General features: G+C 44.8%; 1 protein-coding gene across 4 annotated transcripts in view; it reads left to right on the forward strand.

The window, feature by feature from the left end:
• Window positions 1–27,997, forward strand: part of CELF2 (CUGBP Elav-like family member 2) — an 829,766-nt gene that overhangs the window by 694,812 nt on the left and 106,957 nt on the right. For all 4 annotated transcript variants that reach the window (XM_060006033.1, XM_060006031.1, XM_060006029.1 and 1 more), the window contains one exon: window positions 17,960–18,042. In XM_060006033.1, coding sequence (XP_059862016.1) covers window positions 17,960–18,042 — 83 coding nt within the window. The remainder of the gene's footprint in view (window positions 1–17,959; window positions 18,043–27,997) is intronic.

Below are 27,997 nucleotides of genomic sequence, written 5' to 3' on the forward strand. Positions count from 1 at the left end.
TTCGGTTTCATGTGGGCACGTGCTTATTTTTGTGAATTTTTTTGGAGGGATTTAAATCAATTGCAGATCTACCTAGGCACCAAAAGGACTTGGAGACACCCATAACTCAACCCAGGAAAATGGTACAGGAGATGGCCTCCTTCCTCTGCCAACTTGGTCCAAACCCCTTGAGACCTCTCCAGGTCAGATTTCTGTACCCACCTGCACAGCAGGCCCTGCCTGGTCCCCAGACCCACTTGAGATGCTAATAGGTTGGAGAAGCGGTAGAGGGAAGGGGTGGGGGGGATAAACCTGAATTGCTGAATCAGCGCTTTGAGAAGTGGTAACAAAAAGAAGAGAGAAAAGATTGAAAGAGGAGACAAAAAATTAACTTGTGTTCGTGGACTAAATCTCACCAACAAGCAGATGAAATTAGGAATCATTTAGCGATGCGGATTGAAATGCGTTAGACTCTCCTGTCAAGATTACGTCCTCCTGTGAATCTAGTCAATTTTGCCGAGTGGTTTTGTTTAAAAAAAAAAAAAAAGTATTCTCACCACAAAGCCATTAAATCCGGTTTAAACGCACCACTCACTTTATCCACCTGATTTCTCTGTAGCTGTCCACCAACTTCTGATTTTCTGGAACCAAATTCTAAAGCACACTCACTTCGATCCTTCTGGTGTGTTTTTAGCACAGCTACTTTGGGCAGGACGCCAACAATGTGCTGAAGGTGTGGGTCGAAGAGCACTCATAACATTGTCCTTGTTTCAACTATATTTTTATATATATATATATATATATATATATATTTTTTTTTTTTTTTAACCGTTTGACGTTGTAGTAATCAGGAGAGGCCCAACTCCTATAACAGATAGGCCTAAAAATGCGTTAGGACTCCAACACAGAAGTTTCCTCCTTGCTCATGTCAAGAATCCCTTCTGGGTGTTCTGGGTTGGTGGCCGCTTTCCTCCACGTGGCAACACAGGGAACCAGCCTTCTTCACCTTGTGGCTCGGCCTTCCCCTGGGTTGGTTGCTGCCGCTGCTGTGGTCGTTTGCCATGTGCATCCATCCGGAAGGAAAGGAAGGAAAATGTGGGAGACTTAGATCTGCTCTGTTAAAAGGCCTGGCCCTGAAGCAGCACGTGTCACTCCACTCACGTCCCCTTAGACTGTATGTGGTCACGTGGCAAGAAGCCAGCCCACGTGGCCTCACCCTGCCCTCTGCTGCGTTCCTGGCCCCGTGGGAGGAATGGATTTGGGTGGGCAGCTGGTGGGCTTTGCCACAGGTGGTGTTTCCCAGGCTCCCCAGAGGATAAGAATCGTGGGGGACACTTGTACAGATGACCAGGCCTTGGCCCTGAAAATCCTGATCCCATGGGAGGCCCCTGGGTTGGTTCCAAGGAATTTATAAACAAGCAACGATGATCTTCAGGCAAGTTTGAGAAACACTGTTTTAAGATGTAATTGGATGTGGAAAGGTATTTTGTGCATGTGTTGCAGTCTTAGGCTGAGAATGCCCTGTTGTAAGGAGACCCAACTCCTGACACCCTCTAGTCTTTGGATTCAGCTACAGGCCTCGCTGTATAGACAAGGTTATACAGTGACGCTCGCGTGTAATGCTTATACACCTGTCCAAACCTGAATTTTTCTTCGAATTAGCCGATTGCGTCACTTAGTTGTTCAAGTTCACCAGTCATTTTGACACATAGTTATTTTTATGGTTTATATCAGCTATTGGAATATATCCATTTACGACAGCTCTTTAGCATATAGTTCACTGTCTAAGACTGACAAGGAAAGAACTCGTCGGAGTTTTTTCCCCCTCCTGTCACAATGTTGAATCCTGTAGAAACCTACCATCATGGAAATTAAAAGCATAAATATATTTGGTGAATAGTGGTTGAATTATTTATCAGTGACCTAGGTCCAAAAATGAAGGCTGGAAGGCTGCTGCACCCAGCCTTCCAAATGTTCCAGAAGGGTGACACGAGATGTGGGGAATTCCATTGGTGCTTTCCAGGGTGCATTTGAATCCTGCACTGCCTTCTCCACGCTACCCAGCAGTGATGTGGACCACATCCCTTTCGACAAAGTGGACGTGCTCGGGGAATTCAAACCGACTTTAGGATTAGTCTAACACAGTTATATCCAGGAAGGGAGCTCTTCCTCTCACTAACGTAAAAAGTATTCCAGGACAGTACAGTCAATGAAAAGATATTTGCAGTGGCCACTGTTTTAATTGCTTTAATTACTGATCTGCTCATGATAGAATAAAATTGAGAACTAACTACGAGACCCTTAGTGGTGGGAGAACATCTCTTGTAACTACAAAGCAGTATTATTATCATTTGTTATCTGCACAATTAGGGAGCGATCGAGTACAGCAGAGGCTTCACCCATACCAATGATCTTTGTTGCCTAGAGCCTTTTAGCTCTTTGCACAGTGTTTTACAACATGCCTCTCTTCCTGCCCCTACCTTAATCATCGTGTGTGTTTGTCTGAAATCCAGACGAGCAGTAGCCCTTCCGTTCAAAAGGGGCTAAAGACTTGGAAATCCATCTTCATCCAGTCATCAGAGGATGGAATGGGAACCTGCGGGGTATTATTTCCTTTCTCCTTTCTTCTAAAAGGTTTAGCAGAAGAGTAAGCGTCACTGGCAGAGACTGAGGAAAACGAAAGCTCGTAGATCAAATACTACTTCAGCGTCTGTGCAGGGTGAGGAAGGCTGGTAGACAGCATGTTATTCTTGAGCGAAGCCCAGTGGCTGCTGGTCAGCCAGTGTGTAGAGTTTTCCATAACCTTGAAAGCAAGCAGATACTTCACCTTTTCCCTCTGAAGTTTTCGAGGGAGAGAGTGTCTGGCGAAGAAGATGAGTCTTCTGTCTACCTGCTGACGAATGAGCAGTTGACTCTGCTGCTAAATATCAAACACATCAAGTGCAGGGACCGTGTATTATATTTTTCTTGTATCCGTCATCAGTTAATACTTACTTAGTTTCCTGAGAAATGGAAAGCCACCCTTGCTGTTTATCTGGGTTGACATTTAGAGCAATGAGGAAGCACAGTGTTCTTTTTTCTTAAAGTATAGTTGATTTACACTGTTGTGTTATTTTCAGGTGTACAGCAAGGTGATGCAGTTATACACACACACACACACACACACTCTTTCAGATTCTTTTCCATTATAGGTTACTACAAGATATTGAATATAGTTCCCTGTGCCATACAGTAGCTACTTGCTGTTTATTATATATGCAGTAGTGTGTATCTGTTAATCCCAAACTCCTAATTTATCCCTCCTCCCCCCCCTTTCCCCTTTGGTAACTATAAGTTTGTGAGTCTATGCCTGGGAGTCTGTTTCCATTTTGTAAATAAGTTCATTTGTATCATATGTTAGATTCCACGTGTAAGTGATATATGACATTTGTCTTTCTCTGTCTGTCTTACTTCACTTGGTATGATCATCTCTAGGTCCTTGTCAAGAGTGAGATTGGGGTTCAGGCTTTGCAAATCCAAATACTTCCTCTCTGTGCCTTAGTTTCTTTTGCTGGAAATAGGGACTTAAACTAGATGATTACTAAGGCCCCTTTCCGTTCCGCTCTCCAGTCCAAGATTTAAATTGGATCACAGTCAGATCTGGACCAGCCCTTGTCGAAATTACAGTGCAAGTGAAGTTGTTTTTGGTTTGTTTTTGGTTATTTATTTATTTTTGTCTGTGTTGGGTCTTTGCAGTGCGAGGGCTTCTCATTGCGGTGGCTTCTCTTGTTGTGGAGCACAGGCTCTAGGCACGCAGGCTTCAGTAGTTGTGACACATGGGCTCAGTAGTTGTGGCTTGGGGGCTCTAGAGCACAGGCTCAGTAGCTGTGGCGCACGGACTTAGTTGCTCCGCGGCATGTGGGATCTTCCCGGACCAGGGCTTGAACCCGTGTCCCCTGTATCGGCAGGTGGATTCCTAACCACTGCGCCACCAGGGAAGCCCATGAGTGAAGTTTCTTTTTCCCCAGCCACCAGAGTTTTTCCATGGCACTACCTCATGCCCCAACCCTGACATTCACACTGTGTATACTCTTATCAAAGCCTGTAGTCAGAGATTGATTTATACTCTAGTATAAATCACTGGAAAATAGATCACAGTGTTGTTTTTTCCAAGGAATTTTTGTTTTAATATAAATCTGACCTTCAAGCCATAAGGATGAAGCCCAAAGGAGGAGAGTCAGGACTTGGAGAGATCTCGGTGGAGAAGAGGCACGTAGGGTTTACCTGCGACAGCCCGGTTTTCATCTGTTGTCCCAGAATAATGACTAATATTCCCCCTCCCACTCTCCAAATTCTGGATCACTCTAGATATAGAAGAAACCTTTACAGTACCCCCAAAACGATATCAGACAAGAGAAGGAAGAAAACAAGCTGACCGTTCCTTCGTGTTTTCCGTGTGTCCAGTTCTGAGCTTGGTACTGTGTATACATTAACTTACTAAATGGATGGATCAAAATCTATTTCACCTAACCATCAAACCACAGCTACCTCAGGTCAGAAGTTGACTGGCTCTACCAGGATCATTTCTCAGAAAATGGATTCAAGAGTATTGCACGGACCGTCTTCATCACTAGTAGCCCAAATCAGAAAGACTCATGACACATGAAGTCTAGAAGAAAACCGTATTGCTGTGAGGCGAGCAGATGGGAAAAGGCCCTGAGGACAGTCAATCCATAAGTATTTCAAAAGCACCCACAAGCCCAGCTTCATGTTGTGCCTTGTGAAGGGGACCGAGGAACCTTCAGAAGCGGCTCCCCGCCTTCACAGCTGGTCCTTAGGTGGCATGATAACGAAGTAACAACTGAACCGCTATAGCAGGTTCACTGTAGGGGACAGCAGTTCATCATCAGGCAGTGATTTTTTTTTTTTCTTGTGTCTTGTCATTGTGTGATGGCAACTCTCAAAATGAAATCCAGCTGCTGGGAACCCCTTTTTTCAGGGGATGCCTGAATCTGTCCACAGCCTTCCTCCCCACATGTCCCTTCCTCTCCTCTCCTGATCCTGACGTTTAGAACCCCACCTCTTCATGCAGAGCCCAGGATCACTGCTCTTTTTTCTTTTCCCCCTCCCCGGTTGCTGTAAAATACAGGAAAACGACAGGTCCGTGGTTAAAGTTTTATAGTAATGAAACCCAGGTATGCTCATTAGACAGCCACAGGGTTTATTTCAAATAACTCACTGTTTTAGGGAATTTTGGCCTCTTGGGGGAGTACCATCAAGTGTACAGTTGGGGGTAATTCTGTTGTACTCTGAAAAGGAAAGTCCTCAAAACGATTCCATTAAAATGGATTGACTGTTCAGAGGCCACGTAAATGGATGTCCAGGGTCCTCAAGGGCCATGCAAATGGGCGGACTTGGCCAGTTCCAAGTAATTACTTCAGAAAGCAAGACAACAAAATCAATTCCAAACCCTGTTACCGGGTGTATGGTCATCACTTACAAAAGAGGCTCGCTTGCCTCCCTTCCATCCAGAGGCCAGCAGGGAGCAGCGTGAAGTTGTGGCTGGCATGTGAATGCTGCCTTTCTGTACCTCGGGGGCTTTTTTGGTGTGAAATCATCAGAATAGTGCTGACTGTCTCTCGCCTGCCTTGTAGGGAACCTGCACAGGGTCTGTGTGGGCCAGGGGCTTTATGGAGGAACGTAACCGATTTACGGTGGGCAGTAACCTCTAACATTTATTAAGCGCGTCAGTGTATACACCAGGATCTGTGGTCTATATACATTTTCATAAATTACCTTGTTTAATAACCCTGGGATAGAGCTGCTGTTACCCCATTTTAAAAGTAAGGAAAAGCAGCTCAGAGAGTTTCAGAAATGTGTCCAACACCCAGTCCGTCTGAAGTGCTAGTAAAGGACGACTGCTTCACTCAGCAGAGCTCTGTGAACAGAGCAGGCAGGAAGTATCCAGGGCCACTTTGAAACCTGTCATAGTCTCTGCCCTGAGAACTCTGGGACCAAGGATGCTTGCCTTTTATCACTAGAACATCAATTTATACTTGGCTACAAAAGTGCATTTCTGATAGATTTCTGCTGTTCCAGGCAATTTGTAAAAATATCTCCGTCCCCGATCTACATGCACATGAAAGACGCCTTAGTTTTCATGGGAGTGGACGAGGCAGTTATAACGCCCATAAATATCAGCTCTCTGGAGCCATCTGCTACAGGAAGAGTCTAAAATAAGGGCAGATCTTTACTTGAGCCAACATACAGTTTCTATAGCCAGTGAGTTTGCCTCCATTTCATTTTGACCCGTAAAGATCAGAATGAGGAAGTAGATATGACTTTGCTCACCCCCATAACAGGAAAAAAATACCTTGGCTCTAGTCTGGATTGAAAGCCTCTTATAAAAGAGTCCAGCCCCACCTAGAACGGGCCCGTAAGAAGTTGGAATACCAGTGAGACCACTGGTAGGTGCTAAAGTGCTGAGCTGTATTTTATTCAAGCCGACATAAGGGGTCTGAACGTGTGGACTTGGCAGATACAAGTTGCCCGACCATCAAAGCAGGACAGGGAAGTTGAGACTTCAGAGAGTGGTCTGGCCAGGAAGCATCTCATGGCCCAGTGTGCTGAATTGAGAATCACAGGAAAATGACTCTCATTGCCACCAGGCTCCTAATTATAACGCCATCCTGTCCCCAAGAGAACGCATACTACACAATAACCTTATATTAGAAACTTCTTTTTAATGAGGTCCCTCGGTGCTTTTGAAACTAAATCCTTTTTAATTGGAACTGTCTTCTACCACATTTAACCCTGGGACACCTTCCTTAATCTATGTCAAGGTATCTTGATTAACTCAGCCTGAGGCCTTGCTCAATCCTCTGGACCCTTGGATAGGAAGCCTTTGCTGCCATATGCCCCTAGAACCCTCTCTGCCACCAAGACTCGGGGGGGACTGACCAGCCCAGGAATTGGGGCCAGACACACTGACCTGAGGGAGACCCCCCAGTATGGCCTTCTTGTTGGCTTGTCATGTTCAACCTATTTTCTTCTTACCTTGAAAGAAAAAATACAGCCCTCCCTCCTACTCTAGAATTAATATTTTAAAAATACAAATGAATCAAATCCACAGTTTGCTTATTCCCTTGCATTTCTTAACAAAGGAGACTGCTTGCCCTCTACATTCTGTCCCCATGACTCCTTGGCAAACACGCACGGCACCGTAAACTCACCTTCCAATGCTTAGAGCAGAGTGGGAGCCTTTAAGAAACAGCCAAGTGCAGTGATTGTCTCATCAGGGGAAAGGGGTGACTTTAAAATTCTTCAGATACTTTTACAGCTATTACACTGAAATGGTTTAACCTAAGTGGCTTATTTCAGAGGCCCAGGGAAAAGGGAAAAAGCAGATCCCAGCAGTTTTGCCCTTGATATCTTTTCGATCTGTGTCCTGCAGTTGCTGGGATTTACATAATAATTGGTGAGGAAGTATTGCAGTACACACAGATCCGCGCACATCCCTCCTGGTTGCTTTCCCGAAAGGCTTAAAAATGCGGTAGATTTAATCTAGGTCAAAAAAAGAAAGAAACTCCATTTGCCTGGCAGAGAATTTGGAGAGCGTGCCTCACTTCACGGGGCCATGGGAGTATCAAGAGATGGTTTCTTCAAGAAAAGTCACCAGGGCAGACTGATCTTGTGGCCAATTCACCGACTGTGGTCCCAGCATGTCAGGTGCGGAGTCTCAGGAAAGGGTGCGGGGTTGCACGGAGCCCCGTGAGATCAGCGCTCTCTCCCTGGTTGAAAAGTTGGCACTGATTTACTGCCTAGGGGTCCTCCTGCTGGGGACACGAGTCGGGGTTCTTGGAGGAGCGTAGGATCTGCGCCCCAGGCAACCAGAAGTCATAAGCACAGCTCCTGCTTTGTCAGTGAAAGTCCCTGGGGATTCCCTTGGGATTGCAGTGGGTGGGCCAAGCAGTGGTGTCCACATAATTCAGGTACTGAAAGCAGAATGACGGCTCCGTCTGCTTCCTAGGTAATGGCCAGATGGTATTACTTTTTACATCAGGGTGCCCATTATATGAAACTCTATAAAAATAAGCTAATTGGATACGGTTTCATTAAAAGTTGATTTCTACAGGATGTGGCATTTGTATTGGGTAGCTGTTATTCTCGCTCTGGAAGTCCCACTTTTACATAGAGAGGGAAAACAGTGCTTTGTCTTAGAGAAGACTGTTAGAAGTTTAAAACAGGAGAGGTTTGGGGTGTAGAAAGGCATTTTCAGTGACATGAGAGGAGGTTGAAGCATTCTTGAGGATCCTTCAGAGGAAAGCAGAACCTATCAGGGGTGGTTCATGGCAAACTCTCTTATGATAGGCATTAACTTTGAAGGTGGCTGTGAGCCATTAGTGACGTGGCTGGTTTTGCCTCTGCTCTGAGCTACTTGTGTGATTGTGGGCTTTTGGCTAACGTGCCATGAGAGGGGGATGGAGAGTTGGGTGACGCGAGTTAATTAATTGTAAAATTCTTCGATTCTATGGAATAGGCATAGAAGCCAAGAGAAAGATGACACGTTAACTTCCTCTAATTTTATTTTTCTTACTTTTGAGTTTAAAGCAAAAAAAAAAAAAAAAAAAAAAGGATACAAAACAAAACCGTTTCATCTTCTTGCAGGTTCTTACCATTTAAGGAATTTCTGCTTCGCTGCTTTTTAAAATTCTTTTCCTCGATATCTCAGTTGATATCATTACAACCCCCTTGGGGCAGCCTCCACGTTCAGAGGGGCCACGATAAGGAAATCACACTAGGGAACACATACATGTATTCAGCAGCCAGGGGACTGAATGTTATTATTTTTTTTATTGAAGTATAGTTGATTTACAGTATTGTATTAGTTTCAGGTATACAGCAAAGTGATTCAGATAGATAGAAAGATAGATAGGTAGATAGATAGTGATGGACGGATGGGATGGATAGATAGACAGAGTTCATAGGCAGATAGATAGATTGATTCTTTTTCAGATTCTTTTCCCTTATGGGTTATTACAAGATACTGAATAGAGTCCCCTGTGCTATACAGTAGGTCCTTGTTGTTTATCTATGTTATATATAGTAGTGTGTATCTGTCAGTCCCATACTCCTAATTTATATCTCCCCACAGCTTTCTCCTCTGGTAACCATCAGTTTGTTTTCTATGTCTGTGAATCTGTGTCTGTTTTGTAAATAAATTCACTCCTATTATTTTGTAGATTTCACATATAAATGGTATCATGTAATATTTGTCTTTCTCTGTCTGACTTCACCCAGTATGGTAATCTCTAGGTCCATCCATGTTGCTTCAAATGGCAAAATTTCATTCTTTCTTATGGCTGCATAGTATTCCGTTGTGTGTATATGTACCACATCTTCTTTATCCTTTCATCTTTGATGGACACTTAGGTTGCTTCCGTGTCTTGGCTATTGTAACCAGTGCTGCTGTGAACATTGGGGTGCGTGTATCTTTTCAAATTAGAGTTTCCATCTTTTCCAGATGTATGCCCAGGATCATATGGTAGCTCTAACCTCAGTTTTCTAAGGAACCTCCATACTGTTTTCCATAGTGGGTGCACCGATTGACATTCCCACCAACAGTGTAGGAGGGTTCCAGGGGACTGAATTTTAAATGCAGCTTGTGACATCAGTAGCATCACGTGTTAAGTCCCATCTTACATTCCTCTAAAGCAAGCCATGTTTTGAGGACAAAGTAGAAAGAATAAAGAATGACCTAGGACTATGGAGGCCCCAAGTTAATAAACCACTGGATGTGGTTTTTAACCGACAGTGCCAATTCTTTTGGGGGGGGTGGACTTTAGGCTGAGGAAAGGGATCCATCCGTGCTTCTCCAGGGGACCAGTTTGCCTCCTGGATGGCATTTTGCCATTGTCCTTTTCCTCAAGACTCTAGAGGGTCATCTTCTAGACCCCTGGAAGGCTACTTCTTTTTTTTTTTTAAGGTCAGTGCTAAGTTTACTTTAACAATTTAATTCAGGGGATTTTGGCATGGGGTTTTTGAACCTTGAACTGCCTCGTAGAAACTGAAAGTCAAGGGTCTTGGCAGTGGGTAAGGCCATGGTTGATAGTCAAAACCTTACTTAGCATGTGGGAGATTCACTTGAGCGCAGAGTGCACCACTGAGATCAACAACCTTCAAAGAAGCATGAAATTCTCTACATAGTGGCTGAGTTTGGGGGAGAAAACAGATGATAAGGGGGAAGCAACGGTGAGAAGTCCGTCCTCTTTTGACTTAAACTGTGCAACCGACTCGACACGAAGCCAAGATCCCAACTGCAGGTGGACTTGTGTAAAGGAGGCACTTGCTTTGCTTGCAAATGTGTAGACAAAAGAGAGCTTCATTCACAGGAAGAAAAAAACCGTAGCAGGTTCAGTCATTTAGCCTCGCAGGGCCTCGGTCTCTTGATCTGACGGCCCCTTGGAATTCAAAGGCAGCCTTTAAAGGAATTTTCAGTTTACACCATGGTGACCCTGTTGCTGTCTTGAATTCAAATACAGCTTGAACTGAATCTCTCTGCCGGGGCTATTCCTTTTTTTTTTTTGAAGAAAGTACGTACAGGGTTCAACCAGCACATGATTTTTCTGTGATTGTTGTCAAATGTTTATTTGTGTAGGTTTTGACAGTGATGCAGATTTCTTGTACAAGATGTTGAGTGACCTTGAGGACGTGGATGGACCCCTCTTTATACCCCAGGGACAGAGTTGACCTGGGGAGACAGGTATCCACGTACACAACACCAGAAGCGCTGAACCTGAAGTACTGTTTATTTTACCAGCTTGGCCACAGCATTGTGGGAAATCATTTTTTCACCTTCTCTATCCTCAAGTTGTCTAGTTGTTTGTATTTCAGAAAACGTTCCACAATTTCCCATATTAAGATATTACTGAAGAGTTTCATCAGAAAAAGTATTAACAGTCAGGACGAGAACATTCCCCAAAAGGCCCTTTCTCCCGTTTATGAGAGCAACCTTTCAAGGAGAGGGAGCTGGTGGCTCCAGGAGAATAGTGAGGAATGTTCCACTAGACCAGCCATACGTAGGCCTGGCTTCCTGTGCCATTGAGAGTGTAATTGTTGGCATGTGATCTGAAATTTCTACCCCACAGCGGACAAGTGACTATTTCAATAATTGCGAACCTTTCAAGTCACTGACCTACCATCTTCATACCTGGATTCTTCAAAAGAAACACACAGATAGAGTAAAAAACTACCATGCTGTCCATATTTTAGAGCCAAAGACTTAAAAGTGTCTTTTCATAAAATGGTGTCTTCAGAGCATCAAACCTTAGTTTCCTTCCTCCCCAATTTGGTAACCTCAGAGAAGTTTCTTGAACAAGTATGGTGTCAGTTTTCTTCAGGGAAGAACTAATTTTAAAATCTGATCTCGGTACCATTCTCTCGGGCTGTGTCTACACCACCCTCCACACAGAAGAATGCAAATTAAGTGCTGTTTGACTCAGGACAGGACATGATATAAACTGGTTGTCTCTGCATAAGTAGTGCATTTTTTTCCCCTGTGAGTATTATTACCAAGAGTTTCCAAGTTAGGCTTTTCCAAGAGAAACAGCTGTGGTTTGAAAAGATTGGTGATAATCCAGATGGTTTCTTTTAGGATAAGTCTACTTGATCATTTAAAATTAAAGTCTTTCAGTAAAGTTGAGTGTCTTCTTGATGGCTTTAAATACCCTACGTGTGTGTGTGTGTGTGTGTGTGTGTGTGTGTGTGTGTGTGTGTGTGTGTGTGTGTGTGTGTGTGTGTGTGTGTGTGTGTGTGTGGAGAGACCATTGGCCTGTCTTCTTTGAGGCTTTATCTTTGGAAACAGCAGAAGCCTCATCCCAGTGTCTCAGATGATTCAGCAGTGAAGCCAGCAGAATACCTGAGGGAACTTTTTATGGCCGCAGAACATATTTGTGAGGAAATACAGTCAGACACCAACTACCCTGTTTGGAGTAGGTGGCTCTTGGCGTCTCTGAGAATTACCATTCTCAACTTACGGTACAAGATGGTCTAATCATATCACATGATTATGATCCTGATGACACATTGCTTTACAAGCTGAACATGGGCAACCAGATTGCTGAACTTGCCAGCTTGTGGGAATCGGGGCCGTCAAAAGCTGCCAGGCCCCCTGACTCGTTCCCTTGGGGCCCAGCGTCCCCTGGGTGCCTCCTGACCATCCAGAGATGCCCATAGTGAGGCCTCACACCGGTGGCCTTCACAGTGGGCACTCCGCACCCCAGGACCTTTCTCCCTAGACCTTCTTTCCCATCCAAACAGATCTGTCTTAAGTGGCCTTCCCAGGGGTCAGCCGCAAAATGAATTCACAGGGAGATGGTAATGGCCCGTGGCTTTCACGTGATACCCCCTGCAGCATCTCTTGGGGTTCAGTACAGGAGTCATCACTAGTGGGCATGTTAGGCTCCGTATGGGCCCGAAACACTGATACTTGGTTCTGGAATCACCTCTCTGGTTCTACCCCCTAACCTGTTCTGCCTGTGAATTTAGAGAGCCGTGGTGGGGAGTAAGGGGATGGGCCTGATAAACAGGCATGCAACACATGGATTTTTTTATTTTTGGCTCTGAAATCTAGAGCTCTTATTAACACAGTGAATTGTTGAAACTCTTGGAAAGTGAGATGCCACGAAGTCACCTGGGCGTGGGCCATCATGTTTATCTTTCCTAAGCTGGCTGCTGCCGTTGGCAGAAACTCCAGAGCCAGGGGATAAAGGTGGCAAGAATTATAAGGTGCGAGTGCTCATGAGACTCCGTCAGACGGGTAGCGCAGAAAAACGTGAAGCCGCACAGAGCACAAAGCAGGAGGGCTGAGCCTGGCTGAAGCATTCGGCTCTGCGCATCCCCGGAGTCCCCCGGCAGGTGGCTTCCCGTCTGTGACGTGCGTCAGGCCTTGCTCTGCACTCCACAGGCAGCAGGGAAAGCGGATTCTGGGAGCGATGCTGACACCGGAGGGGTGGTCACCTCGGGTGCACGGCGCAGCCGCTGACCATTGAAGAGTGCCCGGGGCTGTTGTCGGCGTTTAACCACCCACCTTACCATGATGTTGGAAGCAGAGCCTGGTTGGAGGAGGGAGGTCTGTCCCCCGAATCAGACTGCTGGGCCATCTGGTGTTGCAGCTGACCTGCAAACGAATCTGGTAAATTTCAGACCTGAGTTACAGCTGGTGCAGGGAAATCTAAAAGCCAGGTGGTTCCCTTAACAGCTGTCCATCCAGTTAGGGTAGGCAGGAAAGAAAATTCCAACCCTGTTGCACCTCCACGGGTTTTCTAGGATCTAGAGTCGCTCCCTGGCCTTTTGCCATGATGAGCACCATCTCAGGGCAAACGTTAGTGATATTTCTCCCTTCCTGTGTTGAAATGATCTCCGCAAGTCAATGAGTCTAAGATTTTATTTTATTTATTTTTTATTTTTATTTTTATTTTTTTTCACTCCTGCCTGGTTCCCATCCCCTTTGTGATGTGGGCCCTCTGGTGTGAGGTCTGAGTCTAAGATTTTAAGTGAGTATATCAAGTGATTGACTACTAAAAAAGCCTGTGGTTGTTTAGCTGGGAGAGTACTCATAGAAGCAAGGGTCTGTGAAACACATTCTTACTCTGGAAGTGTCCAGACTCATGTCCCATGGGGGGAAAAACACAAATGGCGGACTCTAAGATGAATGTTGAAATTGGGAGTATTTCTACTGCAGATTTTCTGATAACTTAATGAAACATTACTTTTATTAAGTCAATTAGTATGCATGCTGAATGAAGTGCAAGACATTTTTAGCCAAGAAAGGGAAGGAATTTTTTTTTTTTTTTTTTTTTTGTGGTACGCGGGCCTCTCACTGTTGTGGCCTCTCCCGTTGCGGAGCACAGGCTCCAGATGCACAGGCCCAGCGGCCATGGCTCATGGGCCCAGATGCTCCGCGGCATGTGGGATCTTCCCAGACCGGGGCATGAACCCGTGTCCCCTGCATCGGCAGGTGGACTCTCAACCACTGTGCCACCAGGGAAGCCCAGGAATAATTTTGACTGTTTAAAAAAAAAAATTTATTCTGAATGAAACCCTTTGGTTATATATCCATGTAGGTTTTTTTTTTTTTTTCAGGGGGAGGGAGTGGTAGGCAGACCTGGGGGGTTTTTTGTGTGTGTTTTTTTAAATAAATTTATTTTATTTATCTATTTTTGGCTGCATTGTGTCTTTGTTGCTGCACACAGGCTTTCTCTAGTTGAGGCAAGTAGGAGCGGGGGCTACTCTTCATTGCAGTGCGTGTGCTTCTCATTGTGGTGGCTTCTCTTGTTGCAGAGCACGGGCTCTAGGCACGCGGGCTTCAGTAGTTGTGGCACGAGGGCTCAGTAGTTGTGGCTCGTGGGCTCTAGAGAGCAGGCTCAGTAGTTGTGGCACATGGGCTTAGTTGCTCCACGGCATGTGGGATCTTCCTGGACCAGGGCTCCAACCCGTGTCCCCTGCACTGGCAGGCGGATTCTTAACCAGTGCGCCACCAGGGAAGTCCCCAGACCTGGTTTTTATTCACTGCTTTAGGGGTGATGCAGCTAAAGTAACTCAGGTCTAGAGGAAGTAAGGTAGTTTCCACTGAGTCATTCAGGAACCGAGTGTGTGAAACCAAAAGAAGTCTTGGGGTGAGATTCCCCCAGATCCCCCATGTTGGTGCGAGTGGTTCATTGCATGAGGGTGCCCAGCTGAGGCTACAAGTCGGGGCCGAAATTCAGCCCGAGCTCTACTCACTGAGCCTTGGGGCTCTGCCCGCCTGGAGGTGGGATACCTCCTTCAAAGGTCCCAAGTTCGCTCGCCAAGCATGGAGCTGAGCTTTTGGGTTGGGGGTCAGTGAGCAGTGAGGGCTTAGGCGTATCACCAGTGGTGTCCAGGATGCTCTTCTGTGTATTACAACTAGAACTGGAGCTTCGAGGGGCATGTTCTTCCAAGGTCTTTGTTTAGATGGGACTAGAGTAAAAGAGTTCAAAGCTATGCACGGTTCAAAGAGGATCTGTAGTGACAAATCCCTGATTTCACCTCGTCGGTTACATAGGCAGAGTGGACCCTGGATGAAATTGGAAAGAGTTGGAGATTTGGAATATCTTTCCATCTCCCTTCTGTCCATTAAGACTCCTCGCTGCATTCTTGCTCCTCTTCACCCCCATCCCACGCTGCTCAGACATCAGCTTCAAACTTGCCCTTTCTCAAAGCAAAACAAAACAAGCACAGAAACCACCTTCTGTTCACTAGGAACCTTGTTCAAGAGGGAAACACTTGAAGTTGCCAAATTCAAGGTGTAAATAGCTAGGAACAGTTACCTGTTACCTTCCTCAAGGGTAGCATTTTAATACTTAAATAGCAAATGAACTGCACCTTCCCAGTGGAATTTCAGGCCGTGGGAAGTGGTAGGGATTTTGTTTGGGTGTTTAAGGCAGGAAGGGATTCTTTATTCCTGAGACCGCTATGTGTTGGGTCCACAGTGGCCCAACAACAAGATTCCTTCAGTTTACATCATCTTTATTCTTCGTTGCTTTTATCTTATCATGTGTCATTCACAGTTTCCGTTCCCCTTGTCATTACACTGTTCTTTTAGGCCGACCTCAACTTTTCCTTCTTAGCTCTGAGCCTGGCCAGACTGGCATTTGTTTTCCTTCTGCTGAGATCATTCTTCCTTAATTGCCTTCTTTCCAGGCATGCAAACTGCCTTGTGACTTCTACTGCATCCGAAATCTTCTATTTTTTAAGTATCACACCCTCAAAATCTACCTGCTTGAAAGCATCAGATTTTGTAGCTTCGATATTGAAGTGGAAGTTCGGAGCGTCCTCATTGCTTTCTTACCCAGAAGCCAACCCCATAAGCCCAGGAGAGAGAAAGGAGAACTTACTCAAAGTCTGGTTGTTAGAAGCTTTTGGAAGACAGAGATGATGTCTTTCCCTGTTTCTCTTTTCTTTTCTTTCTAAGTTTACTGAAGTAGAGTTGATTTACAATGTTGTATTAATTTCTGCCGTACAGCAGTGATTCAGTTAGACATTCTCTTTTTAAATATTCTTTTGCGTCATGGTTTTCTTTCCCTGTTCTTTCTGTATCAAGCCTGGGGGAATATAATTTTTCTTCCTCTTAAAGTGATTACGATGGATACTGGAAGCTGGGACTTGACTCTGCTGTTTAAAATCATTCCTTGATTTGAAGCAATTCCTATAGCTTTTCTGGGCCTAGGTTATGCCATTGAAGCTGGAAATCACACATTAGTTTGATCAGTTCAGGAAAAAAATCTACCACCTGGCAGTATGGCCAAATGAACTCTGGTCAAAGAACTCAAATAGCTGAAGTGGGAAGCTCATATAAAAAGGAACACTCTGTCTATCTGTGATTCTTTAAAGATACTTCATAATTTTCGTATCCCTCCATCATGCAAATGATAGACTTTAAGAGTTTCTTCTGATCCTTGGAGGCATGGAGTTTTTTAAATGCCGAGGAGCTATGACCATACTCTCCTTTGTCCAGGAGGTGGAGGTCTTACATATTTAATCTCAGTAGACTCCAGTGAAACCAAGTATTTGACAACAAGGGTCCAAGTTTCCTTTTTCCAGATAAGGAGGAAGCGTATGCATTTTGGAATGTTGTATGGATGGTACTGTACTTTACTTTCTTCCTTCGAATGAGTTTCGTTTTGAAAAGTAGATGCCCGTGTATGATTTTGAACCTTTGACGGTTTGTGGTGCCAACTTCCTGCTCTCCAGCTGTGCCACGTTTCTTCTGTTCTTGGTCTCACTTACGTCATTCCCCTGAATAGAGCCAATGTTGACGCCTTAGTGCTGTGAATTTCCCTCATGCCACTCGCTGTACTTGGCGTTTGAGGACCTCTCAAGGCTCTCTCCACCTCTCCAAGCATTAGGATAAGGACCAGGGTGAAATATGTGCCATCTGGGTGACTGCATCTCTCTGCTTTTTTTTTCAACCCAACTCATCCAAGGCAGCCCAGGTCAGAGGCAGCATCTTTTTTTTTTTTTTAATTTCCAAAGTTTTTTTCCCTTTTTTCTAAGCCCGATTGTGCTAAGAAACTCTATGCTAATTAATAGATAATTAACCGGTATCTTCCTCTGGTCTAACCACGTATGTTAACCAGTGTATTTAGATACAGGTTGAAGAAGGGGTCAGCCATCCTTTAGAATGCAGAAGGAATGTAAACAGTTTTCAAGACCATTTTCTTTCGTGGAGGGAGTTGGGTGGGAAGAGGGTACATGCCGGTCTCTCTTGGAGGGGCCTTCAGCCTGGACTCCCATCAGCTCTGAGAAGCGAGGAGTCAAGAGGTTACCAGTTGACATACCACAGCCATATTTAGTATACGGGACAGAGTCTGCAAACGTGTTTCAGCATATGCCCACTGCATCATAGCGTACTTTCTCAACTGGTTAAAATAGAGTCTTTCATTTCAGCGAACTAACACTGCGTGTTTCATGTATGGAATTTTGCTTTATGTACTGCGGTGGAAGTTAAAAAGAATAAAGCACAATCCCAGCTCCTGGGGAGCTTATCATCCAGCTGTCTAAACCTCAGAGTTGAGCAAGTGTTTTCAAAGGGTGACGTTCTAGAGATATTCTTTAAGAAAATGATAGTCGATGTAAGTTTTTGCCATTTTGCTTGTGATTAAGCACTTCGCTGGGTGCCGTGGGTGCACCGCCAGTCCCACTATCAACCCACCCGCCACCTCCCGCCCTCGTTCCTGAGCAACTGGATTCCCCGTAGCTGGTGCACAGTTCGGAATTGACTCCCCAAAGTGGGGAGAAGCTAATAAATATGATTTAGGATGAAAGGCGCTGTGTAAACGCTTGAGCTGTTATTACTGTTCCCGTGCACTTTATTTTTAAATTGTGCATCCTTTTAAGTAGATGACTCGTTCGCCCCAGTCTCCATTATATCGAAGCAAAGCATTCACAGAAATTTCTAAAACCTTTTCATTTCTCTCTGTAGGTTGTTGTTTCGTAACATTTTATACAAGAAAAGCTGCACTTGAGGCCCAGAATGCACTGCACAATATTAAAACTTTACCTGGGGTGAGTCGGTTTACTTTTGTACCAAAATCACTTTATTGCTTGAAAATGGTCCTTTCAACTGAAGGTTCTAGTGATGGGCTCTTAGTGCCAAAAATGACTTTGGGCTTTTGAGGAGGGTGTGCTGACCCCACCTCCCGTCCCCCCTGCAGCAGCCAGAGCAGCTGGCCAGCCCCTCAAGAAACGCTGGCATTACCGCTGACAGAAAGACCTCTCAGAGCGTATGTCCCCTGGTTAGAAAATCAGAGTGACCCCACTGGCTCGCAGTGGCTGAAAAGAGGACTGGGTGGGCTGCAATTTCAAAACGGGGGGAAACTCCACACACACACACGCACGAGAGGAGCAAATGGAAAAGGAAAAGCTTTTACTCACCAGGAGCCTCTTTTCAAATTTAGTCCTTAGATTTTTCTTTTGAAAGGACAAAAATGTACCCTGCACAGCCGTAATATTCAACCTCCTAATGGTTTCTAAACAGTCAATGGTGGTTAACAAAGTCAATGTTTTAATGCCCAATTTGCGGCTTCATGTCGATAGAGAACAGAAAATACAAAGCTTACAATTTTTTTCCATTTCCTTCCCAGTACTTTTGGATGCTTGGTACCATTCACTAGAAATGAACTGATGTGGGCTATAGCTACTTCATCAGAATACATGATTTCTGGGGGACTGGGACAGTTTTATCTAGTGTATGCTGGTATAAAGTTCTCTGTGCTGTCGGGATATCTTCCCTGTTGACTCAAATGTCAGGGATGAGTTAGTTTAATAGCATAATGATTTGTGTAGGTGATAGTGAAGAACCTCTGGTAATCAGTGCTATGTTAATGATTTTATTGAAACCTGGTTTGATAATAGTAAAAGAAAGATAACTTGATGTCCCTAATGTTTTCAGCGTATAATTCTAACTTTTTATCATTCATCTGTCGTGCTAACCTATGTACACAAGTCATTTGATACCCTGTCACCCCCAGAAAAGATAGCATTTGTTTAATTCACCACCTTAGCGCAATTGAAAATTGTATAATGTTTTAGTGACAAGGCAGTCAGTAGAAGGTTTTCAAAACATTAGCTTCGTAATAACCAAAAAGTAATAAGTTATGAACCTTGGTCTCAAATCACACCACTTTGGTTTTCCCCTTTTTGTGCGAGCAAATCAGAGAGACAGTGGTTCAGAAAAGCAAGTGTGATACCAGAATTCTCCCTCCCGATTCAATTTAACTACTTCTCCCTGAAACTTCTGAGGTGGTTTTTAGTAACGGAGATTTTACTGGGTCTAAGTGCTTTGCCTAATGATTTTTTAAGTATCATTTCAGCTTCATTCTCTGTATAAATGGAATTTTTCCAACGTAAATTCTAGGAGGTTGCAGCGTTAGGTTACATTATTGAACGAAGCAACCAAGTTAAATATTTACTGGCAATGGTAGAAAAAATTTTATTTCCCAGGCTCCTGATCCACCCCAAAACCCACTTGGTATTCCTTCTTTTAGAAAGAAATACTTTACAGTAATTAGTGCACAAAATCCCTTCTAGGTATGTTTACAAATATTACTTGATGATAAATTGTTACTTAGTATTTAGGGTGTATAGAGGCACATCACATCCTATTTTTAAATTAATGCAGAGCTTGGTTAATTTGAGTTCATCACCTCCACTAGGAGAGGGACATAGCTCTTAACGTGCAATTTTCATACGTGAAGATGCTCGCTAGAAACCCAGAAGTAATCTGATGAATGGGCCGTGTTGGAAAACCTACAAATGACTGATGAGTTTGCTCCCGTTTGGGACATCTTACTCTGACCCTTTTCTCGGCAAACAAATAGCGTCTTCTGTATTAAAAAAAAAAAAAAATGTTGCCCATGTCTCTTTTTCGCCTTAAAAATTCTGCATGCAGAAGTCAGGGCTGGTGATTTTGGAAACCCATTATTAAGGACAAGAAATCTGGGGTTGGAAAAGATGGTTTGTGGATTGTTTTCGGCTTCCTTTTTATCCAGTTCAATTTCCGATGCCCAATTACTTGAGGTGGGTTAAATGAAAATTTTGAGAAGTCAGGTCTGATTTGTAAGCTCCTAGCCTTCACAGTGCGCACAGTATTGCTACATCTGCCATTTCAAATTAGGCGCATGGGAACAGAGTTCCACATCTTGCATTTATGTATTGCTTTATCTGATCAGCGTCACCCTTAACAGCTCCAGGAAGAACATGAAAGTGGTTTCCTATCAGCTGGGAGCTTTGGTGGGCAGGAAGAAAAGGGACCAGATAAAAGATTAATGCATATTCTTGGGGAAAAAAATATTACAGGGTGCCTTTCTGTTTGATTACAAGCCTTGGAATTAGTCAACATTTCCATAATTCTAAACCAATATACACCTGTTTTCCCACTGTGATGTGAAGGAACAACTTAATTTAACAGAATCCCTGCTGTGCTAAATCTCTCATTAAATACCAAGTGAGTTCGGTAATTTAAAGTTGTAACACTACTATTTTAACTGGTTGCCTTCATATTATGAAATTAATAAGAAATTAATGATGCACTTTGCCATATGCCTTCAGTTTCTTTCTGAATAAAAATAAAAGGGATAAAGAAAAATGCATCACCAGCTGACACTTTAAAGCTTTTCTGGTTGTAATCATTTCTCCTGTGGATAAAATCCATTAAAAATGCACTTGCTGCCTTTCTTTCTAAAGTGTCCACAACTTTCTGTTTAAAACAAGATCAAATAGTGCTGGGTGTTTGGTTGGAGGTTTTTTTCCCTATTTAATTTTCCTTTGCAGTTGATATGTTTTGTCATAATGGAACTTTTCATCACGCAACCAAACTTGGTGAATGTTGAGAGACTATCGTTCTTGAGAGAAACAAAGAACTTGGTTAGTGTGGGAGAGGAAGAACACCTGATGGGATGTTCATTTATGCAGTTGGATGTGTCTGCTCTCAGATTTTTGTATAAAGGCACCCTTCCTCCCATGTCATGTATGGATTATAGAGACCCTTTCTGTGGTGAGGTATAGGGCAAAGCATCTGGGCCTTACTTAGCAGTGCAAAGGCATTACGGACACATTTCTCAAGCCTGTCTCTTACCACGTGACTGAGAAAGACGCTGGGTCTTACATCCTCTGAAGTGCTCAACATAAATCCTAGAAATACACTATTAGAAATTAAGGGAGAAAATTCAGGAGCTCAACACAGGGAGCAAGAAATGAGCTTCGGAGGGTAGGGAGGTCCTTCCCCTGGTTTGATCATGCTCTGCTCTACAGATAGTGGTTTGACACATATGCAACAGATCAAATCTTAGGCACGGCGCCTAATTTATTACTGACATTTCATTAGGTTAACAAATCACTCATGATAATCGGTGCCTGCTGTGTGCCAGGCGGCAAAGCTATACGGTCACACGCGCGCCCTTGAGATCCCTGGTGAGTCTGTGACCGTGTCTGCACAGAAAGCAGAGCCTGATGAACCATTGGCCTTGCTACCAACTGGGTAGACTTGCTCCACAGCTGAGCCGTTTGCGTTCTTGGACAAATCTTGATTGCCCGCCCTTTGACGACGTAGCCAATCAGGCTAAGAGATAGCTTCCTTTGTTTAGGGTTTCAGGCAGGCACAACCTCACTGGTAGAATTATTCAGTGGAAGCATCATCGTCTGCCACTGTGTTTCCGAGAGAGAAAACCCTTGTGAAGGCAACTTGCAAGATTCATTTTGTTCTCACTGACCTAATTTAGCGTAATTAAAAAATAAAATAACGACCTCAGCGGAGGCACGGGAAAACTACCACGATCTCTTCAGTAATCAGATGTCAGGGCCAAATAGCCCTGTGCCAGTGACAGCACTAGGCCTTACGCCATTCTTTTTTTTCAAGGTCTTCACACACATTGTCTCTAGCAATAAGGCTTTTTGATTGAAAGTCTCCAGCAGTATCGTTAGAGCATTCACCGTATAAATTAATTTAATTAAGGATGTAGTAACAGAGAGGAATACAGGTTTGAAAAAGCTCTTAAATTTTAACAGCAAGGAAGAATCAGAATCCAAATGTCTTGTAAAATATTAACTGCAAATTTCTTCCAGCCGTTTTCTCCGAGGCTGCCTTCCTCCTTTCTTTTTAGAGTCACTACCAGTTTTATTAAATGCACTTTATATTGAGGAGTTACAGCCCTAAGAGCACATTTGTTTAGAGCGCTCCGTGTTAGCAGTGGCAGATGGGAACGACACATAGACTTGAGAGATAAAGACAAATGGGCCTGATCCAGCAGGAAGAAGCTGTAAATGAAATGGCCTCTTGGGCCACGTGTGTTCACCCACATGACGTGAATGACCCCCTTCCTGGCTGGCCCGGTGTGGGTCGGCAGTCCTCCCCGGCAGCCTTTAACACAACTCTCCATGGAATGGTTCCCCTGTGTCCTCTAAGAGAGGAATGCTAGGGCTTAATTTCTTTCAGCAGAACAGCAAAGGCTCTCACTGGGACCAAATTCAGTTTGCCCATTGTCATGCTTTTTGAGGTACTCACTTACTCTGAACCACCTCTTCTGATTATTAATATGTATTTAATGCCTTTGTTCTCAGAGCCATGATGATGATTTTATCATTATCATCATCATTATTATTTCTGTCATAAAAATCTCTCAAACCCCATCTCTTCATGTCATGGAAATTTCCCCCGAACCATCCCATTTGAATCAAAAAGAAGTGTTTTTCCTCAGGCTCCTTTTATTTAAAATTGTTAGTTGATTTACAGTGTTGTGCCCATCTCTACTGTACAGCAGAGTGACTCAGTTATACCCATATAGACATTCTTCATTTTTTTTTTTTTTTTTTTGCGGTACGCGGGCCTCTCACTGTTGTGGCCTCTCCCGTTGCGGAGCACAGGCTCTGGACGCGCAGGCTCAGCGGCCATGGCTCACGAGCCCAGCCGCTCCGCGGCATGTGGGATCTTCCCGGACCGGGGCACGAACCCGCGTCCCCTGCATCAGCAGGCGGACACTCAACCACTGCGCCACCAGGGAAGCCCAACATTCTTCTTTTTATATTCTTTTCCATTATGGTTTATCATAAGATATTGAATATAGTTCCCTGTGCTATACAGTAGGACCTTGTTGTTTATCCATCCTATATATAATAGTTTACCTCTGCTAATCCCAAACTCCCAGTCCTTCCCTCCCTTAACATTGTAAATCAACTATACTTCAATTTTTTTTAATCAAACGAAAAATTTTTTTTAAATCATTAAAAAATCTTTAAAGATTGTTAGGAAAAATAAAAGTCAAAACATCGTTCCGAACAGATTTGAGTCCTCAAACTCACATGCCGTGTAGGACATACAGATATTCATACCTTCATTCGGCAAATATTTATTGCATTTTTGTGCTTTGCCAGCACCATCCTACGTACTGGGGACTACAGTAGCTACCGTGATATTTATAACTAAACCTTCAAAAAACAAAGCCAGCCCGTGTGCTTATGTATGTTTGATGTTTAATAAATAACTCTTGGTTATTTAATGCCTGAGGGAGTTAGTTGAATAAAATACTTGTAGAGGAGTCAAGTTTTATTCCAAAAATGATCATTTTGCCCGAACGCTCCAAAATGTAAGATAACATGTAGATTTGTGATTCCATGTGTGTATAATGATCGTTTGTTTCACGTATAGAGATCTATATATTACGTATATCTCTGTATACCTACAGGATAGGTAAACATTCACACACGTCCACATGTGGATATCAGTTCAGTCAAATAAATCCAGGAAGACATAGCAGAAAATCTCATTTTGTGTTTGGCCTGCCCACACACTCTTCATTGCAGTGTAGTCACCTTTCTGACCTTTGACTTCGTGAACTGTATAATTCTTCACGTTGGCAGGTTGGTTGGTTTTTGCTTCGATTCAGGATCATGGCTGATTCATGGCGCATGTGTGAGGACACTTGACAACTGTCATTTAATGGTGGTAATCCCTGCCTTTCCACCTTCTTAAGAGACGAGTAGGTGCTGAATGAGATAATGTATGTAAAGCTTTCTGAGCCCCTGAAAAAAATGGGCTTGTAAGACGTTGTTTCCACTTGACAGTTTCTGTAGGCATGACGTCTTCTTGGGTAGCAGCCCAACAGATAAAGTGTATTTGCTGGGGGAGAAATCAGGACACCTTGATTTGGGTGTACATTCTCCAGATTTACCTTTGCAGAATTTGGCCACGGCTGAAATATTTGGCCTCATAGGACTGCCCCGAAGCAGCTATTTCCCTGCTGTGCCTGTGTTCTTTTACCCTAATACTCAGTCCTGCAGAAATACAAGCTAAACAAACGTAAACTTACTTTGCTGTTAAGATGACTTTTTAAAGGCCTGTGGTGGAGAGCGCCACCGTGCGGCCGTGGAGGAGCTCCTGGGAGGGGTGGGCGCAGAAGCCCCTACCCACCTGCGGAGCCAGGCCAGTGTGAAGAAGGGCTTAGGGTGTAGAACCGGCCCCAAATAGGTCTCAGCCAGGTGTGGCAGGATTGCTGGTCAGCTCGTTGGTTTAGACCCGAGAAAGTTGGAGGGAGGAAGAAATCCGTGGCCTGGTGCTTCCCAGTCTGCTGGCCAATCCCAGGGGATCTGAAAAAGTGTATTTTAGTACTTCATAAGAGGCCGTTGGCATATATAAAATAGATCACTAATAAGGACCTACTGTAGAGCACAGGAAACTCTAATCAGTACTCTGTAATGACCTGTATGGGAAAAGAATTTTACAAAGAGTGGATATATGTATATGTATAACTGATTCACTTTGCTGTACCGCAGAAACTAACACAACACTGTAAATCAACTTTACTCCAATAAAATTTTTTTTTTTAAAAGGCAGTTGGAAACTGTCCATTTCACCCACCGTAAAGTTTTAACGATGCCACCCGAACAGTGGGCACCTCTGCTTTGGACTGGCAGACAGTTCAGTAACTTTGATTGGCACTTACTGATGTATGGCTTTGATATAAAAGGTATACAATGAAAAACCAGTTTGAGGTATAAAATGAAAAACCAGTTACTTTTAAAATATGGCCCTCTCAAGACAAGGAAGCCCAAGGGAGAAGACTCATGCGGGGTCCCTAGTGGTGGTGAGTTGAAAATGGCTGAGGCGGGCAGCCCAGGGTTAAACTAGGAGCAGCTGCACCCCTTTCTGGTAACAGAACTGAGTGGAAGGCCTTCCAGTTTTGTTTTGCAAGCAACATAGTCTCAAATACCAACCTAATTAATAGGACGGTTCTGAGGGCTTATCAGAGCCAGCCCGCGTGTGACCTAGCACGGGCGCCTGGCCAGATGCGCATTGTCACCTGTGTCACGGCTTAAGGAATGTTGGTCTCTCACAGTCACAAGTGAAGGCACGAGGGGATGGATGGCACAACGGCAAAATTAAGTCATAGTTAGAGTTCAGAGTTTACCATCCCTCTGTGGTATGTCAAGATTCGGTTGGGAATATTTGGTTCACTTACACAGATCTCATTTCCCATCAGGTTGATAAGATTTCATTCAAGAGAAGAATGTGGGGAAAAGCCATGAATTTGACTAAAGGTCTGGATGGAATCGCAGAGGAAAGGATTATGACAGTCAGATGAAAGGGGGAATTTTTAAAAAAATAAAGTTGGAAAAGGGTCCAAATTCTGTCTTTAGAGTATGCAGTCTCCGTGAGAATGCATCACCCAAAGTATGACTAGCGTGCAGACAGAGCTTGACTCTTTCACGTGTGAGCTGAGCCCAGCTCAGGAGACTGTCCAGTGGAAGTGGGCTGGCCAGTTCAGAGCCTCCAACTCTGGGCCACCAAAAAGTGTATGACGTGGGGAGGTGTGGAGAGAGTTCGGCCAGGAGCCCCAAGGTCCTTCCCCAGCCACCAAGAAAGAGAGAGTGGCTGAGCTGGAGCCAGGGAGGCCGGCATAAGAGGGAGCCTTGGAGCTCCACTGCTGGGCCGGATCCGGTCTGTTTGGGCGCAAGGGAAGCAGACCAGCCACTGGGAGGGAGGGGGGCAGGGACAGAAGCTTCATGTGTCCTCTGCTTGTTGTAGCCATGGACCGTCACAGTACACAGGTGCTCAGGAAGCATCATTAGGATTCAGACATAAGCTATTAAAGTTCTTCTGATAGTAAAGCAGTATTTCAGGACCCTATCATTCCTGCTCTCACTACCCACAAGTCACCGAGATGAAAGGATGAAGAGTCAGCACCTGTGGGAGGCTGCAGAAAGGGGCACCGTGACCGCTGTTCTCTTTTGTCCTCTTTATCGCTCCTGGCCATCGATACCTCCCATCAGTACTCAGAACGCATATTCGCGCTGCCACCCCTTCCTCCACCAGCACTTTAGAACACTCAAGAGTCCGTCCTTTCTTCATTCAAAGAAAGGAAGTGGTTGGACTGGAATGATTCTTAGAGTCCTTTCCAGTTTTGAGAAAGTGTTCTTGGCCTTCTATCCATTGGCTACATTGATGGCCTATTGAATTGAAGAAAACCTATCTAGATGGATAGGTAAGTAAATAGATAGGCGGGAGGTAGATAGATGTCTCTGACTTGACTCGCTTCAGGTGCGGCTTAGTGACTGTAGAGGACTTGGTACAGACACATCTGGACCGTCCAAGGTGTGACGCTGCCCTTTGAGATTCTCGGCACATCTGCTTCCCTCTGCCCTCTGGTTGAGATCCAGCAGGGAGCTCAGCAGTCGTGATTCTTCCGCCAGGGAACAGAGAAAGGAAAGGGGAGGCAGTGAATGCCATCAGGTCGGTCTGATTCCTTGCTTCCGGCCTTGGTTTCACAAGGTTGTTCAGCCTAACGAGGCTCCAGGGTTGCCGGTGGATTTCCTTTATCTGTTTGGCCACTGTCGCCCGTCCACATGGATAAGTGAGCCTGTGTTTGTAGATGGCTTTCTGTTGTTTATTTGTTTTCCCTCCTAAAAGCATTTTGGGTGATGTATCGATAGCATTCACCTTGTTATACGGAGGACACAGAGGCTCCAGAAGATTAAATTAACTTCTCTGCCCTCCCCTGGCACAGCAGTGACAAAACTAGAATTAGAGGTCACAGTCGGTCAGCCTCCCCAAAAGCTCGGCCTCCTGACAGGGGACTTTGGCCTGATGCTCCGCGCCTCGGAGGGAGCAGGGTGCGCGACTCAAGGGGCCAACACAGCGTAACAGGGAAAATCAGCACAAGGTAACGACTCTTTGTCAGCGGCCCAGGTCTCAGGCCCCCGATGGAGGCTCTCGGGATGTATACTTTGCATTGTCACCGCCGCTCCACGAGGCGTGTGTCATCCAGCCCCTTTGCTGGTGAGGAAGCTGAAACTCAGAGAAAGGGAGTGACTTGTCCAGGGTTGTACAGCTGGTAACCGGGAGCTGACAGTCAGATTCAGACCAACATCTCTGTCACCTGTAGACTTTGCCGCCCTCTGGTCGGGGCAGAGGCGTACAGGTCCTAAGCCCCGTTTCAGGGGACCTCCAGCGGGAAGTGTGTTCCCGTCCATGGCTTCACTGATAAGCTCCGGATGACCACCGTGGCTCCCCGTGCAACCGTCCTGGAAACAGATCTGAAGCCTCAGCTCTCCTGCTAGCCATGCCGCACGGAGATCTCACCTAAGGGCCAGAGTGCCTGGGCCCGGGCTTTCCCTCCCCAGCAGCCGGCCAGGCGCCTCATCTGCAAGTCGGTCCTATTGCCGCGAGTTGGGGCTCCAAGGTCCCCTGAAACAGGGCAGGCGAGGCAGGGTTTGCTCGTAACCCGGGTACCAGGTGACTGGCACCAGGCCCTCTAAGAGGGAGCCGCAGATCAGAGGCAGTCATTATGGTAAGAGCAACCACTTTGCAAAATGATTATAAATGCAACACTTTTCTTCAGAGGAGTGTAGCTTTACCAACATCAGCTCATTAACATTCAGGTTATTAGGGTTCTCTTCTTTATCTGCATCCCCAGGCTCTTGGTCCCAATCCGTAATCTGCATTCTAATGTCCTGTCTCCATCCAGCTGGC

Source organism: Delphinus delphis, chromosome 2 (assembly GCF_949987515.2).
Source record: "Delphinus delphis chromosome 2, mDelDel1.2, whole genome shotgun sequence".
Lineage (NCBI taxonomy): Eukaryota > Metazoa > Chordata > Mammalia > Artiodactyla > Delphinidae > Delphinus > Delphinus delphis.